At 35.7% G+C, this 18,630-nt stretch overlaps 1 protein-coding gene across 44 annotated transcripts in view; it reads right to left on the bottom strand.

Annotated features, from left to right (window-relative positions):
• The window catches only part of STAU2 (staufen double-stranded RNA binding protein 2), a 287,834-nt gene that overhangs the window by 132,830 nt on the left and 136,374 nt on the right, over positions 1 to 18,630 (bottom strand). For all 44 annotated transcript variants that reach the window (XR_010837442.1, XR_010837440.1, XR_010837444.1 and 41 more), the window contains one exon: positions 16,791 to 16,851. Coding sequence is in view for 39 of the 44 variants with exons in the window: in XM_067017251.1 (XP_066873352.1) it covers positions 16,791 to 16,851 (61 nt within the window). In the remaining 5 variants the exon portion in view is untranslated. The remainder of the gene's footprint in view (positions 1 to 16,790; positions 16,852 to 18,630) is intronic.

An 18,630-nucleotide genomic window follows, 5' to 3' on the forward strand; every position in this document is an offset into this window, starting at 1 on the left:
TAAGTGTTGACAAAGGTATGGAGAAACTGGAACCCTTGTGTGCTGTTGGTGGGAATATAAAATGGTGTAGCCACTATGGATGGAGCTACCTCAAAAAATTACAAAAAGAACTACCACATGAAACAGCAATCCCACTTGTGGGTATTTATCCAAAAGAACTTGAAAACAAGTTCTCAAAGAGATATTTGCACTCTAGTGTTCACTGCAGCATTAATTACAACAGTCGGGAAGTGGAAATAATCTAAATGCCTATCAATGGTTGAATGGATAAAGAAAGTGTGGTTTATACACATCATAGAATATTATTCAGTCATAAAAAAGAATGAAATCCCATCATATGCAACAACACGAATGAACCTTGAGGAGCTGATGCTAAGTGATATAAGCCAGTCACTGAACGACAAAACTACTTGATTTCACATAGATGAGGTATATAAAGTAGTCAAACTCATAGAAACCAGAAGCAGAATGATACAGGGGAAATGAAGAGTTGCTATTCAATGAGTACAGAGTTTCAGTCATGCAAGATGAAAAAGTTCTAGAGATCTGCTGTACAACATTGTGCTTACAGTTAACACTATTGTACTATACACTTAAAAACTGTTAAGAGAAAATGGAACAGATGAACCGGTTTGCACGGCAGAAATAGAGACACAGATGTAGAGAACAAATACATGGACACCAAGGGGGGAAAGTCAGGGGTGGGGGAGTGGCGGTGGTGGGATGAATTGGGAGATTGGGATTGACATATACTAATATGTATAAAATAGATAACTAATAAGAACCTGCTGTATAAAAAAATAAATAAAATAAAATTCAAAAAAATAAATAAATAAAATTATGGATAGTAAATATCTTATATATCAACAATGAACAAGTGTAATTTGAAATTAAAAACAATACCATTTATATTAGCACCTCCCCAAAATGTGATACTTAGGTATAAATCTAACAAAATATATACAGATCTGTATGAAGAAAACTACAAAACTCTGATCAACAAAATCAAGAAAAATTAAATAAATGAAGAGATTGTCCATGTTTATGGATAAAAAGACTCAATATTGTCAAGATGTCAGTTCCTCCTAAATTGACCTATAGAGTCAATGCAATCCCAATCAAAATCCCAGCAAGTTATTTTACGGATATCAACAAACTGATTCTAAAGTTTATATGGAGAGGCAAAAATCCTGTAATAGCCAAGCCTGTATTGAAGGTGAAGAACAAATCTGGAGGATTGATGCTACCTGACTTCAAGACTTACTACAAAGCTACAGTAATCAAGATAATGTGGTACGAGTGAAAGAACAGACAAACAGATCAGTGGAACAGAAGAGAGAGCCCAGAAATGGACCCCCATAAACACAGTCAATTGATCTTTGACAAAGGAGTAAAGGCAATACAATGGAGCAAAGACAGTCTCTTCAACAAATGATGCTGGAATAATTGGACATCCACATGTAAAAAAATTAATCTAGACACAGACCTTACATCCTTCACAAAACTCATAGTAATATATGTAAAATGCAAAACGATAAAACTCCTAGAAGATAACATAACATAGGACAAAATCTAGATGACCCCGGGTATGGTAATGCCTTTTCAGACATAACACCAAAGACAAGATCCACGAAAAAAATAAGTGATAAGCTGGACTTCATTAAAATTAAAAACTTCGGCTCTACAAAAGATATTATCAAGAGAATTAGAAGTCACAGACTGGGAGAAAATATTTGCAAAAGATACATTTAATAAAGGACTGTTATCCAAAATATTTTACAAGGAACTCCTAAAGCTCAAAAATAAGGTATCAAACAACCCATTTTAAAAATATGCCAAAAACCTTAACAGACACCTCACCGAAGAAGATACACAGATGGCAAATAACCATGTGAAGAGATGTTTCATATCCTATGTCATCAGGGAAATGCAAATAAAAACAACCAGATATCACTACACACCTATTAGAATGGCCAAAATCTGAAACACTGACATCACCACCAAATGTTGGTCAGGAGTTAAAGCGACTTCAACTCATTGTCGACAGGAATGCACAATGGTACAGCCACTCTGGTAGGTAGTTTGGTGGTTTCTTACAAAAGTAAACATACTCTTACCAGCAATCATGTTTCCCGGTATCTATTCAAAGAAGTTAAAAACTTATGACCGCGTAAAAATCTGCACACAGCTGTTTGTAACAGCCTTATTCATAATTGCCAAAACTTAGAAGCAACCAAGATGTCCCTCAGTAGGTGAATAAACTGCGATACACCCAGACAATGAAATATTACTCAGAGCTAAAAAGAAATGAGTTATCAATCATGAAAAGACATGGAGGAACGTTAAATGCTTATCACCATGTGAAAGAAGCCAGTCTTAAAAGGCTACAGATCTGTGATTCCAACTACATGAGATCCTGGAAAAGGCAAAACTATGGAGACACTAAGAAAAACAGTGGTTGTCAGGGGGTGAAGGGAGGTAGGGAGAGAGAAAAAGACAAAGTACAAAAGATTTTTAGGGCAGTGAAGATATTCAGTATGATATTGTAACGATGGATATATATCATTACACATTTGTCCAAACCTATAAAATGTGCCTAAGGCTCACTATGGACTTTGAGTGATCATGATATGTCAATGTAGGTTCATCCTTTGTAAAAAAAAAAAAAAAAAAAAAAAAAAAGTACCACCTAGTGAGTTATGTTGATAATGTGAAAGGTTATGCATATATGGGACAGGGTTGATAAGAGAAATCTCTGTATCTCCCTCTCAATTTCGTTGTAAATCTAGAACTGCTCTTAAAAACTAAAATTTTTTTTAGAGTAGCAAAAAAAAAAAAAAAATGTGTATTAGCACAAAGTGTAACAAGAAAAGATGACACAGTTCAATGGTAAATGTGCTCCACTGAAGCCTTAGCTATCAGAGTTCAAGTTGCAGATTGTCTCTTTACCTTGTTTCCTTCAACTGTAAACTGAATTAGACTAGAACCTGAAAATCTCTTTCAGCTCTAAAAGTCTATGAATCATCTTAACACAAACCAGAAAGCTTGGAATAAAACAATACACTTGAATAACATCACCCCAAAAGCCTGTGAGTGTTTTTTAAAATGGACTATTACTAAATTTTTTAAGTCTTAAGAAAAGTCATGTAAAGCAGATGGCTGTTCCATTGTTAAAACAAACACTGCACATGCTTCCTCAGCCATTTTAGTGTTTTTACATGATCCACCCAAATATCAAACTGGTATCTGAAACAATAGTTTGGACATTTTCCACGTTATGAAACATCCTAAATGTTTTTTTTTTTTAAGATCCTGGTACCCAATATATGAAACATTCTTTCAAGAAAATGCATACTTAATTTTAGTGGAATTTCTTTAAGAAAACATTATTCAAAATTTCCTTAATTATCAGCAAGTGATATATATAGAAATAAATATGTTGTCTAGTGACAAATGCAGACCTCAGAATCAGAAGACACAAGTTCAAGTTTTCACTACCTCTAACTAAGTGTCCTCAGGCAAGTTATAAAATCACCTGAGCCTCAATTTTCCTGTTTGTAAAATAAGAGATTGGATGTTCTCCAACCTTTTCACACTTAGGACTTCTGTCTTCTTTTTGTTCTATGCATACCATGTTTCAAGGATCTATCTTTCAGACAGACTGCATTTCTTTAGTAATAATAAATCATCTTCCTGTTCCTTCTACCAAACAGTGCCAATGTGAGATTCAGAACAGTCTGAGATATGAATTCAGACATACATTGTTCTAACCCAAAGCAAAGTAATCTTCTAAGAATGAATGCATTATTTCCATTAGGTTGTTGAAATACCAATAATGACACCTATTATTATATCACGTGCAGCAACACCAAGCTGAGAACCACAAGTCTAGATGATATCTAAGACCATTAATACAGTGAGAAAAAAGTGAAAACACTTTTTTTTGTTTGTCCAAATATTAAACACTGACAATTTCAGGTACTGCACTATATGGTTTTATTTGTAAATAAAAAACACTAGATTTTTTTTTCAAATTACACTTTTCATTTTTAAAAAGTTCCACCTCCTTTTCTAATGGGGGGAAGGGGAGTAGTTAACCACGTTTATATTACAGATTGACTAGCTTTTCAAGAAGCAACTCCAACTTTTAAAAACTTCGTTGAAATCACCAATAAAACAAAAAATAGTACAATGCAGTCTATAAATACTTTCTGAATGAATGAATGAATGCTACACTGATCACACACAGACATTTTAGGGAGACTGTCGCCACGGCCTTTCTGAACCTAACTGCCTTCAACCACACAGTTCCCTGCTGCTTCTTTTAGTGCTTTTAATTGGTGCTTTGACTATCCTTGCTCCTCTCATTTCTCATGTCAAGGAGATTTTTATCTTCTCAATTACTTATAATGCATGTAGTATGTGCAGAAAGATCATAGACCAAGCATAGCTTCTTTCACATTTGTTTTAAACAAAGTTTAAGTTTACTCATGTTAAAACAAAATACTCAATGATGAAAACTGCTGCATAAACAGTCAAATGAACAGAAGAGAATAGAAGGTCCAGAATAATACCAAATGCATACAGAATCTTAGTATAACAGTCAAGTCTCAGTGCAATGGGGATTAAAGTTGGATCCAACTTTCAGTATAAATCCCAGAGGGATCAAAGATTTAAGGACAAAAATAAAACTATAAAAGTTCCAGAAAGTAACTTAAAAGGATTTTATATAATCTCAGAATGGGGAAGGCATTACTAACTATGCTAAGATTACAAATGCTATAAAATATTATAAAAGAAAGGCCATTCAAATACATTAAAAAGAAAATCAAACTTTAAAAGAAAATTCCAGTGGGATAGGGAGGGTGGGAGGGAGATGCAAGAGGGAGGAGATATGGGGATATATGTATATGTATAGCTGATTCACTCTGTTATAAAGCAGAAACTAACACACCACTGTAAAGCAATTATACTCCAATAAAGATGTTTTAAAAACTGAAAAATATATTTAAAAAAAGAAAATTCTACAATAAACAAAGAGAACAAGAAAAAATTAGCAAGTCATATTATAAAGGCACACACACAAACACGCTCTTTTCAAGTAAGGAAAAAAAACCACCAACAATTTAATTTTAAAATGAGCAACAGATAGAACTATATCATTGACATAAATAGTGTAGAAGTGAAAAAAAAGTATAGAAATGACTCATAAATGTACAAAAAATATACTCAATCCCTCTCACAAAAGGAGAAATGCAAAATAAAACTACACAGAATACCATAGTTTAGCTATCAGATTGGCAAATGTCCAGAAGTTTGAGAGCACCCTATTACTGAAGCTGTGGGGAAACAGGAAATCCCATAAACTGCTAGTAGGAATGTAAACTGGGAAATCTCTATTGAGCATAATCTGGCACCATTTATCAAAATTATAAGTGCACATATTCTTTGACTTAGTATTTCCACTTGTAGGAATTTATCCAACAAATACACTAGCACACATTTAAAAGGATGTATGTATGAGGTTTTATGCAGCAGTATTATTTATAATATAAAAATACAGTAAAGGTAATATTCACAGGTTCTGAGGATTAGGACATGGACATCTCGGGGAGCCATTATTTAACCTATCATACCTTCCTCCCCAAACATACTTATGATTCGTGTTTTAATGTCCTCTATGTTATCGCTAAATAGTTTTCCATGCTCTTTTAATTTTATACACACACATATATATACATATAAACATATTTTTGTACACATATACTGGAAGGTTTTGTTTAATGCAAATAAGTTTGTGTTATATACACTTTTCTGCATTTTTCTTTTCTTAATCAGTAAAACCGCATGGAAATCCCTACATGTTATCTGATTTAGCTCTCACTTATTTTCTTCATATTTGCTGCATTACTTTCCATGGAATGGTTATTTTATCATTTATTCAACCATTCATTTACTGATAGTTATTACTTTTGTTTCCAGTTATGTTTTAATTGTTTTTGCTTTTGTCATATGTACAATCTGCAATAAACATTCCCTTACAAAGATAAAAAAAAATACAGTAAACAATTCAAATGCCCATCAGTTCAAAACTAATTAAATAATAAAGTCCTAGGGCTTCCCTGGTGGCGCAGTGGTTGAGAGTCCGCCTGCCAATGCAGGGGACGCGGGTTTGTGCCCGGTCCGGGCGGATCCCGCGTGCCGTGCAGCGGCTGGGCCCGTGAGCCATGGCCGCTGGGCCTGCGCGTCCGGAGCCTTGTGCTCCGCAACGGGAGAGGCCCGCGTACCACACACACAAAAAAATGAATTCAGAGGTACAAAAGTGATTTAAAATGTTTCTACTTCTACTAGATACTCTGAAGGGCTCTCCACTCTTCCACTACAAAGCAAACAGTATTTCCTATAAATCTGAATGCACACATACCCTGTAATTCATAGATTCCACTCCTAGGTATGTTCCCAGAAACTCTTACATAAGTGCACCAGGAGACACGCTCAAAAATGTTCACAGTAATACTGTTTATAATAACAAAATCCTGAAAATACCCCAAGTGGATTAATAGAATAGATAAATCAATTATAGAATATGCACACAGTGGATGAAATAACTATATGTTAACAAAATAATCTTAAATTATAATTTGAAATGGGAGAAAAAAGTTCCAGAAAGTACACAGTATAATGTCATTTTTTTCTAAAGTTAAAAAGCAAAACTAAACAAATACTGTTAGGGACTTGTACTTATTTGATAAAACTATATGAAATAAAGGGTGGGGTGACTATATATAAAATCCAGAGAGTGGTTACCTCAAGTTGGGAGAGACAAGGTAGGCCAAGGGACAAGAAAGTGGTGAAGGTAAACAACATTGGTAACGTTCTGGTCCTCAAATGCAGTAGTGGATTTGTAAGTGTTTATTTTATCATCATGCTTCATAACTTGTATGTGTTAAATTCATTATGTATCAAGTATTACCTATATTTTCTCTTTAAAAATAATACATGTTTAACATTTCTTGGCAAATTATAATATATTATACGGGAGTTCTAAACCTCCATCTTTCCAGACAAGCTGATGAATGAGTACTTACAAGAATTACCCTTATTTTCGCCTATGCTTATTGTAGAATTTCTTTGATAACAGAGAAAATAATTTAGTAGTTCTTAATACTTCAACTTTCAGTCTCTGGGAGACTTTCATCTGTGTGTCACTGCTCTGCTCTGTTTTGGTTATAAGAATACTAGTTTTAAACACCTTTGATCCCTGCAGGGCTCTGAGAATAAGGAGCACATATTTCAGATTTCCAAAACAAATTTCAGAAACTGAAATTTCATTCAAACTTTAGAAAACTACTCATTTTCTCTTCTTAAAAAAAGTCATAAAAGTCTCCCCAAGTGGACTTAGGTACTCAGCAACTACCTCCATAGCTGTTTAATATATACCATTTGTTTAAATTCAGCCAGATTGTGCAATTCAGGCCAGTTTGTGTCTCTGTCAGTGTTTTAAATATACTTCAATTTTTTTCTGATTATAAACCTGTGTATGTTTATTATGGAAAAAACATTCTCTTATATTTTTCCATATCTTTTAGTTAAGCTTTAGAAAAAAATGGGCCTAAACTTTGTATTTTTGTTTCTTCAGAAAGGCAGCGCTAATTCACAGTCTTCTCAGCAGTGAGTACCTGTTTCTTCAATGGCTAGAATCATCATTTTTAAATTCTTGCCAATTATATAGATGCGAAATTATATAACATTTATTTCTAATCTGGACTTCCCTGATTGCTGAACAGTTTTCATTATTTAATTTCTGGTTTTTAAAAAATGACTCCCTAAGTCCTTTGGCCATTTTTCTATTGGGAAGTTACTTAACCTGTAGGTGTCCTTTGGGTATATTTAACCTGGTGCTTATATATGCTGCAAGTTATGCTTTCTGTTTGTCATTTGCCTTTTTATTTTCTTATGCTGTTCCCTGAATTCATTTTTAGTTTTTATGTATCTAAATCCATCTCTTTTTAAGTTATGATTTCATCCTTTGCTCTTATGCTTAAAAACACTCTCATACTGCAATCAATAAATGTATCCTAAAATGGTTCATATGGCTTCATTTTTTAAAAAACATGTATATGAAATCTTTTTGTATGTAAAAATGTAAGTCAAACAAGTTTTTTAAATCATGAACATTTTAAAATTCATTCAATCTTTCCTGAGAATATTTCAGAAAGATACACTGTGTTAATCTGATTACAGGGACTTCCCCGGTGGTCCAGTGGTAAAGAATCCGCCTTGCAATGCAGGCGGATTCAATTCAATCCCTGGTCAAGGAACTAAGATCCCACATGCCACGGGGTAACTAAGCCTGTGCGCCACAACTACTGAGCTCGTGCACGTCAAATAGAGAGCCCATGCACTTCAACTAGAGAGCCCGTATGCCGCAAACTACAGAGCCCACGTGCTCTGGAGCCCGCGCACCACAACTAGAGAGAAGCCCGAGTGCCGCAATGAAGAGCCTGTGCGCCACAACGAAAAGATCCCACATGCCTCAGTGAAGATCCCGTGTGCCTGCAACTAAGCCCCAATGCAACCAAAATTAATTAATTAAGTAAATATTTAAAAATATCTGATTAAAGACTTTCCTTCTAGTTTCAGATTATTTTTCCTTAAACGAATGGGCCCTTAACTACAAACTCAACTGGCATGCCTAAAACAGAAGCAAGCTTAACACCGTCTCTCATTCCCCTATTGAAATACCAATGGAATAAATCTAAACTAAGAAGGTAAAATACCATACTCAGAAAACTATAAGACACTGATGAAAGAAACTGAAGACAACACAGATGGAAAGATATACATGTTCATGGATTGGAAGAATTAATATTGTTAAAATGACCATACTGCCCAAGGCAATCTACAAATCCAGTGAAATCCCTAACCAAGTGCCAATGGCATTTTTCACAGAACTAGAACAAATAATTCTAAAATCTGTATGGAAACACAAAAGACCCTGAATAACTAAAACAACCTTGACAAAGAAGAACAAAGAACATGCTCCCTCATTTAAAACTATATTACAAAGCTACAGTAATCAAAACAGTATGGTGGTACTAGCACAAAAGTGGAAACAAAGACCAATGGAACAGAATAGAGAGCCCAGAAATAAACCCACATACTTCTGGTCAATTAATCTATGAAAAAGGAGGCAAGACTATACAATGGAGAAAAGAGAGTCTCTTCAATAAGGCTGGGAAAACTGGACACCTACATGTAAAAGAATGAAATCAGAACATTCTCTAACACCATATACAAAAATAAACTCAAATGAACTAAAGACCTAAATGTAAGAATGGAAATCATAAAACTCCTAGAAGAAAACATAGGTGGAATACTCTTTGACATAAATTGTAGCAACATATTTTGGATCTGTCTCCTAAAGCAAAGGAAATAAAAGCAAAAATAAACAAATGGGATCTGATTAAACTTAAAAGCTTTTGCACAGTGAAGGAAACCACTGACAAAATGAAAATACTACCTATGGAATGGGAGAAAATATTTGAAAATGATATGACTGATTAGGGGTTAATATCCAAAGTATATAAACAGCTCATACAACTCAACATCAAAAAATAAACCCCACTGGCCTTCCCTGGTGGTGCAGTGGTTGAGAGTCCGCCTGCCAATGCAGGGGACACGGGTTCGTGCCCTGGTCCGGGAAGATCCCACATGCCGTGGAGTGGCTAGGCCCATGAGCCATGGCCACTGAGCCTGTGCCTCTGGAGCCTGTGCTCTGCAATGGGAGAGGCCACAGCAGTAAGAGGCCCGCGTACTGCAAAAATAAATAAATAAATAAATAAATAATAAACCCTATTAAAAAATGGGCAGAAGACCTGAATAGACATTTTTCCAAAGAAGACATACAGATGGCCAATAGCCACATAAAAAGATGCTCAACATTGCTAATCATAAGAAAAATGCAAATTAAAAACACAATGAGGGCTTCCCTGGTGGCGCAGTGGTTGAGAATCCGCCTGCCAATGCAGGAGACACGGGTTCGTGCCCTGGTCCGGGAAGATCCCACATGCCGCGGAGCAACTAAGCCCGTGAGCCATGGCCGCTAGGCCTGCGCGTCCGGAGCCTGTGCTCCGCAACGGGAGAGGCCACAACAGTGAGAGGCCCGCATACCGCAAAAAAAAAAAAAAAAAAAACACAATGAGATATTACCTCACACCTGTCAGAATGACTATCATGAAAAAGGCCACAAATAACAAATGCTGCTGAGGGTGTGGAGAAAAGGGAACCCTCCTGCACTGATGGTGGGAATGTAAATTGTTGCAGCCACTATGGAAAACAGTATGGAGGTTTCTCAAAAAAACTAAAGATAGAGCTACCATATGATCCAGGAATTTCACTCCTGGGGATTTATCTGAAAAAAGTGAAAACACTAATTTGAAAAGATACATGCACCCTAATGTTCACAGCAGCACTGTTTATAACTGTCAAGATATGGAAGCAAACTAAGTGTCCATTAATAGATGAATGGATAAAAGAAGATGTGGTATATACATACAATGGAACACTACTTAGCTATAAAAAAACAATAAAATTTTGCCATCTGCAACAATGTGGATGGACTTGGAGGGTATTATGCTAAGTGAAATGAGTCAAACAGAGAAACACAAATACTGTATGATATCACTTACATGTGGAATCTATAAAAATAAAACAAACTACTGAATACAGCAAAAAGAAACAGACTCACAGATGTAGAGAACAAACTAGTGCTTACCAATGGGGAGAGGAAGAAGGCGAGAGGCAAGATAAGGGTAGGGGATTGAGAGGTAAAAACTACTATGTGAAATAAATAAATAAGCTACAAGGATATACTGTACAACAAAGAATACAGCCAATATTTTATAATAACTATAAATGGAATATAACCTTTAAAAATTGTGAATCACCTGTACACCTGAAACTTATATAATATTGTACATCAACTATACTTCAATTTTTTAAAAAGACAACAAATAACAAGCATTGGCAAGGATGTGGAGAAAAGAGAACTCTTATTCTCTGCTGGTGGGAATATAAATTTGTGCAGCCACTATGGAAAACAGTATGGAGACTCCTCAAAAAATTAAAAATAGAACTATGATGCAGCAATTCCATTCCTCGGTATTTGTCTGAAGAAAATGAAAACACTAATTAGAAAAAAAAAGTATGTTCACCAATGTCTTACTGTTTTCCGAGTACAGGTCTTTTACCTCCTTGGTTAGATTTATTCCTAGGTATTTTATTTTCTTTGATGCAACTGTAAATGGGATTGTTTTTTCAATTTCTTTTTGTGACAGTTCATTGTTAGTGTACAGCAAAGCAACAGAATTTTGTACCCTGAAGACAATTTAACCTGGCACAGCTAGCACCTAACTGTAAGTAGAAAAATAAAGTTAAAGTATATGTGCATTTAATTTTTGAAGTGGAAGATATTTTTTAAAATATTGCAGTCATAAGAAACTGCTAACAGTTACAACTAAAAAACAGTTTAAATGGTTTTGCAAGTGACTGTGATTGCACAGCCTGGTTCCTGACTTGATTGCCGGCAGATTTAAAACATGGACCTAATTTTTGCATGCTTCTCAGGCTTTCTTCATTGTACTGAATTGCACTGAATCCGTAGATTACCTTAATACATACAATGGAATATTACTCAGCCCTAAAAAACAATGAAATCTTCCCATTTCCAACAACACGGACGAACGTAGAGGTTATTATGCTAAGTGAAACAAACCAGACAGAGAACGACAAATAATGTATGACTTCACTTATATATGTGGAAGTTAAAAACAAAACAAATGAACAAACAAAAGAGTTATAGATACAGAGAACCAACAGGTAGTTGCTAGAGGGGGTTGGGGGAGGAAAGAAAAAAATGAGAGAGATTAGGATGGTACAGATTTCCAGTTGCAAAATAAATGTGTCATGGGTATGAAATGTACAGTGTGGGGAATATAATCAATAACTATGTAATATCTCTGTATGGTGAAATCATAACTAGACTTACTGTGGTGCTCATTTTGAAATTTATAGAATTATTTAATGACTATGTTGTGTAGCAGGAACTAACACAGTGTTGTAGGTCAATTATACTTCAAAAACAAACAAACTCATATAAAAAGAGATCAGATATGTGGCTACTAGAGGTGGGAGGTGAGGAAGGGAGAACTGGGTGAAGGCAGTCAAAAGGTACAAACTTCCAGTTATAAGTACTAGGGATGTAATGTGCAATATGATACATAGAATTAACACTGCTGGATGTTACATATGAAAGTTGATGAGAGAGCAAATACTAGGATTTCTCATCATAAGGAAAAATACTTTTTTCTACTTCTTTAATTTTGTATGAGACGATAGATGTTCACTAAAATTATTGTGATAATCATTTCAAGATGTAAGTCAAATCATTATGCCTGTACAACTTAAACTTATAGAGTGCTATATGTCAATTATATCTCAATGAAACTGGAAGAAAAAATAAAATAGACTGCTACAAGTCAGCTACACTCTTTTATTTCCAACGTAGTATTTATATGTCTAAATAAATAATTAAGTTGAATCATTTGGCTCTGTATTTAAATCCTATTGGCTCCAACTAATTTAACTGTCTCATTACGAAGTGGCTTCTGTTATGGGAGCCCCATAACGGAACTGTTCAGGGAATTCTCCCAAAACACTTAGAGAATCTATTAATCTATTATCTTAAAAGTACAGACTTCACCCACCCACCCCCCTCCAAAATGTAGAGTTTCTAAATACAGCACACAGCATAGGGGAAACAAGCATGCAATCTCTCTAATGTCATGTCACCGGGATGGTTTATCCTCCTGGTTTCAGGATGTACAGAGTTTAATAATACATGGATATAACACAAAAGTGACAAAAATTTTGATAAGTCAACTTCAATACTGAAAAGGTTATTAAGAATTCTTTCCCATCCCAAAAGTATTTGTCTTGGAGTCATCTCTAACGAACCTTAGAAGAGCCAGCGTATTTCACAGGGGCTAAATAAAACTTTTTAAAAGGTTAACGGAAAAGTATTTATGTGAAAAATGCCTCCGAACAATCTTTTAGTAGGTGGATTCAGCACATACCAGTGAATGCCTTTGAGCTTAGTCCAATTTCGAATTAAGCTAGAGTTTACCTTTAAGAAACAATGAACCTGTTTTTAAGTAAAACCCTGTGTTAATAAGAAACATGGAATGTGAATACAAAAAAAAAAAAAAAGGTTTTATCAACTGAACTGTATCTAAAAATTTTACAAAGTTTTCCATGAGCCGTCAGTAAGTCTTTAAAATGCATGATCTTTAAAAAAAACTTGTTAGTCATTCATCTGTAAAAATCTAGCTTCTTATGTGTGTGCCAAGCATAAAATTGCCCCATGCTAAATTTAACACAAACCTCACATTACAGAGTTATGTGTTCTTGCACTTCAACATGACTACGACAGTGATTCACAGGGTGAAAATACACTGATAACAGTCTACATTCTGCAATTCAGTGCAATGAAGAAAAAAGATTTGTGAAGCATGCAAAAATTAGGTCCATGTTTTAAATCTGCAGGCAATCAAGCCAGGAACCAGTGAAATCACAATCACTTGCAAAACCAGTTAAACTATTTTTTTTGCTGTAACTGTTAGCAGTTTCTTATGACTGTAATCTTTTAAAAAATATCTTCCACTTCAAAGATTAAATGCACATGTACATTAACTTTTTTGGTCTACTTACAGTTAGGTGCTAGCTGTGCCAGGTTAAAATTGTCTTCTTTCCCCTTTCCAATTCTGTATTCTCTTCTTTTCATTTTTTTTTTTTTTAAGATTTAAATTTTTATTTTTGGGTCTTCATTGCTGCACGCGGGCTTTCTCTAGTTGTGGTGAGTGGGGGATACTCTTTGTTGCAGTGTGTAGGCTACACATTGCAGTGTCTTCTCTTGTTGCAGAGCACGGGCTCTAGGCATGTGGGCTTCAGTAGTTGCAGCACGCGGACTCAGTAGTTGTGGCACACGGGCTTAGTTGCTCTGCGGCATGTGGGATCTTCCCAGACCAAGGATCGAACCTGTGTCCCCTGCACTGGCAGGTGGATTCTTATCCACTGTGCCACCAGGGAAGTCCTCTTCTTTTAATTTTTGTACACCGTGGTTCCAAGTTAATTTCATAATATTTATCCAAATAATTGTTGGCTAAAAATTTGTTCTTTTTAACTACAATGTGAAGTAACGTAAAGTTTAATCCAAAAAAATGAAGAGAGTCACTGTATGATGACATTCTGTTTTCTACAAAGTAATATGTTACCTTTTCATATGTTATTCAAGGATGATTAATCACTTTACAAATGCTACAAAATTAAAGATACTCAACACTATAAATTGATATGTGTAAGTCTTAACAGAGCACATTGAAAAGTAAGATGTAAACTGAGTTGCTCAAGGTCAGACAATATGGCAGTGAGGCAGGCAGCTCTGGCAGTCTCTCAAATTCCTATCTTCCCACATGTGCCATACTGAGACCCCTGCTCTACCCTCTGCCTGCAAAACACTAACACAGGTATTGTCCACAGGACAGGAACCACCTAGGGCAGAATTTCAAACTTAAGGAATTGATTACGTAGAAGCGAATTTAACCTAAACGTTATCATAATATATGAATTCAAATTATTTTTTAGGTAATGGAGTCATCACAGCAACCAACTTTTTCCTAACGTTGTATTTAAGTGCCACAAGCTGGCTCCAGAGGACCTGGGGGCTCCACTAGAGAGAACTAGCTCTGGGGAAGAGAAACAGTTAATTTTCAGAGCTGGGCGGCCCTCACTGTCTGCGGTAACCTGCAGGCCACTCACAGAAGAACCTCGTATCAGCTTTCTCACCTCCTCACACTGGGAAGGGGTGATGAATCATCCTTCTTTCAAATTCTCAATTTGAACTACTCTACTGCAGACCAGAGGAAGCCCTAAAGTGTTAACAGACTGGGTAAATTTTGCGGGGGCTTCAAATAGCTTTATCACTTCTAACATTATGTTTAAAGCAAATCTTTTGTGCATCCTTATACATTTCTCATCACTGAAACCCACTGGCCTCTTTGTGATATTTCTTCCCCTACTTGCAAAGGAGTTCCAAATCCCTTAGCAAATTATGAAAAAAAAATCAACAGACATAAAGATGTGGGTCAAAATATCACTGTTTAATGATGGGAGTTTGCAGGCTATCTACAATGTGCTTTCATGTTAAAACTATCAAGTTAACAACTATCTGATTTCCATATTCAAATACATAATGTTTATGTTCTTTGAAAAAATATCGAATGCCAAAAGTAACTATTCAAATATAAACCATATATATTCTTTGGTTCACACGTACACGCAAAAACTCTGACAGATAAAAAGTATAAGAATGGAACTTTTGGCGACCTTACACAGAATTATAGAATTTTTATTAAAAAAACGAGAGAAGGCATGGAAGGAAATTAACATTCATTATGTGCTTACTAAGAAAGAGATACTGTGCTAAGTACTTTTCATAAAACTGAAATCAACTGAATGTTTCTTACATTCCTTGACCAAGTAATTATAATCATATATGTTTAAACATCAAAAGAATTAAAAACAAACTCTCTGAGAATCCTGAACTGATTCCATTTTTTCTTTGGGCAATGTGCTAAGCCTATCACATTCATCATCCTTACATACAGAGACAAAAGGCCCAGAGTCATATTACATTATTTAAATTATTCCCAGAAAGTTAACTCATGAATACTATTACCTCACTGAAGTAGTCTTTCCAAGAGGCTAGTTTTGATGATCCAAGAATTCAATTCTCATAAGCATGCTTTGATAAGAGTTTGTTACAAATTTCATGATACATCAAGAGATGAGCTGCTAACATGAAAGCATACTCTTCATTATGACAATTTACATATTCAAGCTAATTCAGCTTCTGAAGGTTATGAAGAGGAGAACTAGGGTTAGAAATGAGAGAGGTCTGACTTCACTGGGGACTTCACTCCGACAGGGTCTTCACTGGCTGGCTGGTCTGTTTTACTGATTTACAGTGAAACAGTCACTTCAGTGACAACAGATGCTTTCGGGGAAAGGTGGGGAGGACATTAAGCAAAATATCTATGCTTCCAATGCATAAAAGCTTGATCATGTACCTCTGAAAAAAGAAATAACCTGAAGTGGATTTTTCAATGTCTGATATACCATATTTGGAATAAAGCTGTGAGCAATTTTATTCTTACATTTCTGATATTTCAATTAGTGACTTTAATAAAATACCAAAAATTCTAATGACTCAGCACAACCTGAAAAATGTGGGTATTACAATGTTAAATGAAACCCAGTAGAAACTTTCGTCTATATTATAATTATGTGAAAGTGTGTATGTGTGTACCTAAAAAGTAGAACTGTGAAAACAGTTGATGTTGGGTTATAATGGGCGGACAGATCATTGTTTTTCTTTCTTGATTCTTTTCTATTGAAATAATGTCACAACAAAAACAACTTAAAAATAAAGAACATCACTGCTTTATGGATAAAATAGTACTCCGTCTGCAATGACTTAACCATGTTAAAGATATGAGTACCTGCGTCTTCTGTCAGTTCCAGGAAAGCAAACACCACAACTTCCGTGCATCCCTCATAACACTTAACGTCGCATCTCAGGTCCACACAGACCCAGTAAATACCCAATGAGGGACAAGTCACTGAACCACTGCTGAACACCAAGCGTAGTTAATATAAAAATAGAAACTTACTGTTATTTGTTGGTTCAGGAAACCCAGCCTTTGGACCACTCCATCCTTTGTTTTCCCCTGTCTGAAAAATTAAACCAATTGTTTAAGTCCGGGGAAAGAGACTTAAATTCAAAAAGAAAAAAGTTGACAAATCAATTAAGCAAGGGCAAAGGTTATTCTGTTCATTCTCTCCACCTCTGACTGCAGAACCATGGACACAACATGAACAGCACCATCTATCCCTTCTCTACATTCAAATCTGTTTCTCATGTCTCCTGCTTTTATCTGTTTATTTAAATTTATAATTTAAGTCATCAATAAAGCCCCATATTTAGTATATGTATTATATTTATACAACATGGGCTCTTCACCAAGGCGGTGAAGAAGTAAATAATTCTTTTTCAAACAGCAGACAACAATCATCATAAGTGCTAAAGTGACCAAAATGGCTTCTTTATCACTTCTGTAGTCAAATTAACTATAGAAATATTACTATGTCTGTTCTGGAAAAGTCCTGACAAGGGTCACTGAATATTGCTAATGACATGTGCAAAAAAATGGAAAACTAAACCCTAACTTTAAGTGAAATCTGGAATATCCTGGCTTTTCCCAGACGATTTGGTCAATGTTTAGTGTAAAATACATTCTGAGCTCAGATATTTTGAAGTAGTAAGTGTTTTAATCACATTATAAGTGACTTTATCTGGTTACGTTCTCTTTTTGTGGAGCTGGTGTTATTAAGTACTCCAGGAGGGGAAAAGACCTATTTCCTATTATAAGCAGTATTTACGTTATCAGATGTCAAAGATCAAATGGACAAATTGAATCCATATATAAACACAAACTCCATTTCCAGCAAATAGAGTACAATTGTGAAAGGACGGAGGAGAAAACGTGTGTAAATGCAGATACACACGGACGGGAACGTCTGAGGAGACTCCCACTCACAAGTTCTCTGGGAAGCACAAAACAGGATCACAGAATGAGAGGAGAGCTGACAGAGGGGTTATAAATCCGAGGACAGTGTACACAGCAAGGAATAAGTCACTTCAGGGAAAGAAAGAGCTGGCTGATTAGAAGAATATAGATCCTCAGGCACTTGAGTGCTCAGTTGAAGTTGGTAATAATACATTTAGCACTTCATTTCTCCTTTTCTCTCCTTCTACTAATAACCAAAGTTACTTAAATATTAGATTTTATTCCCTAAGCCTAATTTTTCACCTTCAACTGACTCCCAAGCCTGCTGATCTCTGATTTCTACCCCAACACTCTAATGAAACTGCTTTTGTAAGGTTTCTGCTTAAACATGACACAGTGACCACAAAGAGTAATCTCTTCTCTCTCCCCAAACAACTCTGAATTGATAATCCAATAATCCATAAACTGTCTCTCTTTCCCTCTGCCCCTACCCTCCCCAGAATAGGAAAGGAATCAACAACAGAAGAGGTAAGTCAAAGCTGGTAACCTGGAAAGCAGATAGTTGCAACTAACTTAGCAGACGTGAGCTGGCTGAAACCTCACCTGCAGAGCAAGAAGCCAGCAAAGAAGTTAACAAAGAGTAAATTAATTTGTGCTCCAGGACCCCAGAAAGCCTCGGGAATCAGAAGCACACCTGGTACTTCTAAAGATGAATCCTGGAAGAGCCTGAAAACAGAAAGATCGTTTGGAAGTCTTTCAAAATGCTATGAGACTTCCAGGTTACCTCTTTGACCCCAAGGAGATAGATTTCCTAAAAGGTTTCCTCTTCAGAAAGCCTAAAACAGAGAGACTCTGGACACCAGGTACAGCTGAGGATGGGATGGATCTATACGCCACACTGCAAATAAGGAGATGGAGTCCAAAGCTACATCCTTACATTCTG

The sequence above is a fragment of the Kogia breviceps genome, chromosome 17 (assembly GCF_026419965.1).
Source record: "Kogia breviceps isolate mKogBre1 chromosome 17, mKogBre1 haplotype 1, whole genome shotgun sequence".
Taxonomy (NCBI): domain Eukaryota; kingdom Metazoa; phylum Chordata; class Mammalia; order Artiodactyla; family Physeteridae; genus Kogia; species Kogia breviceps.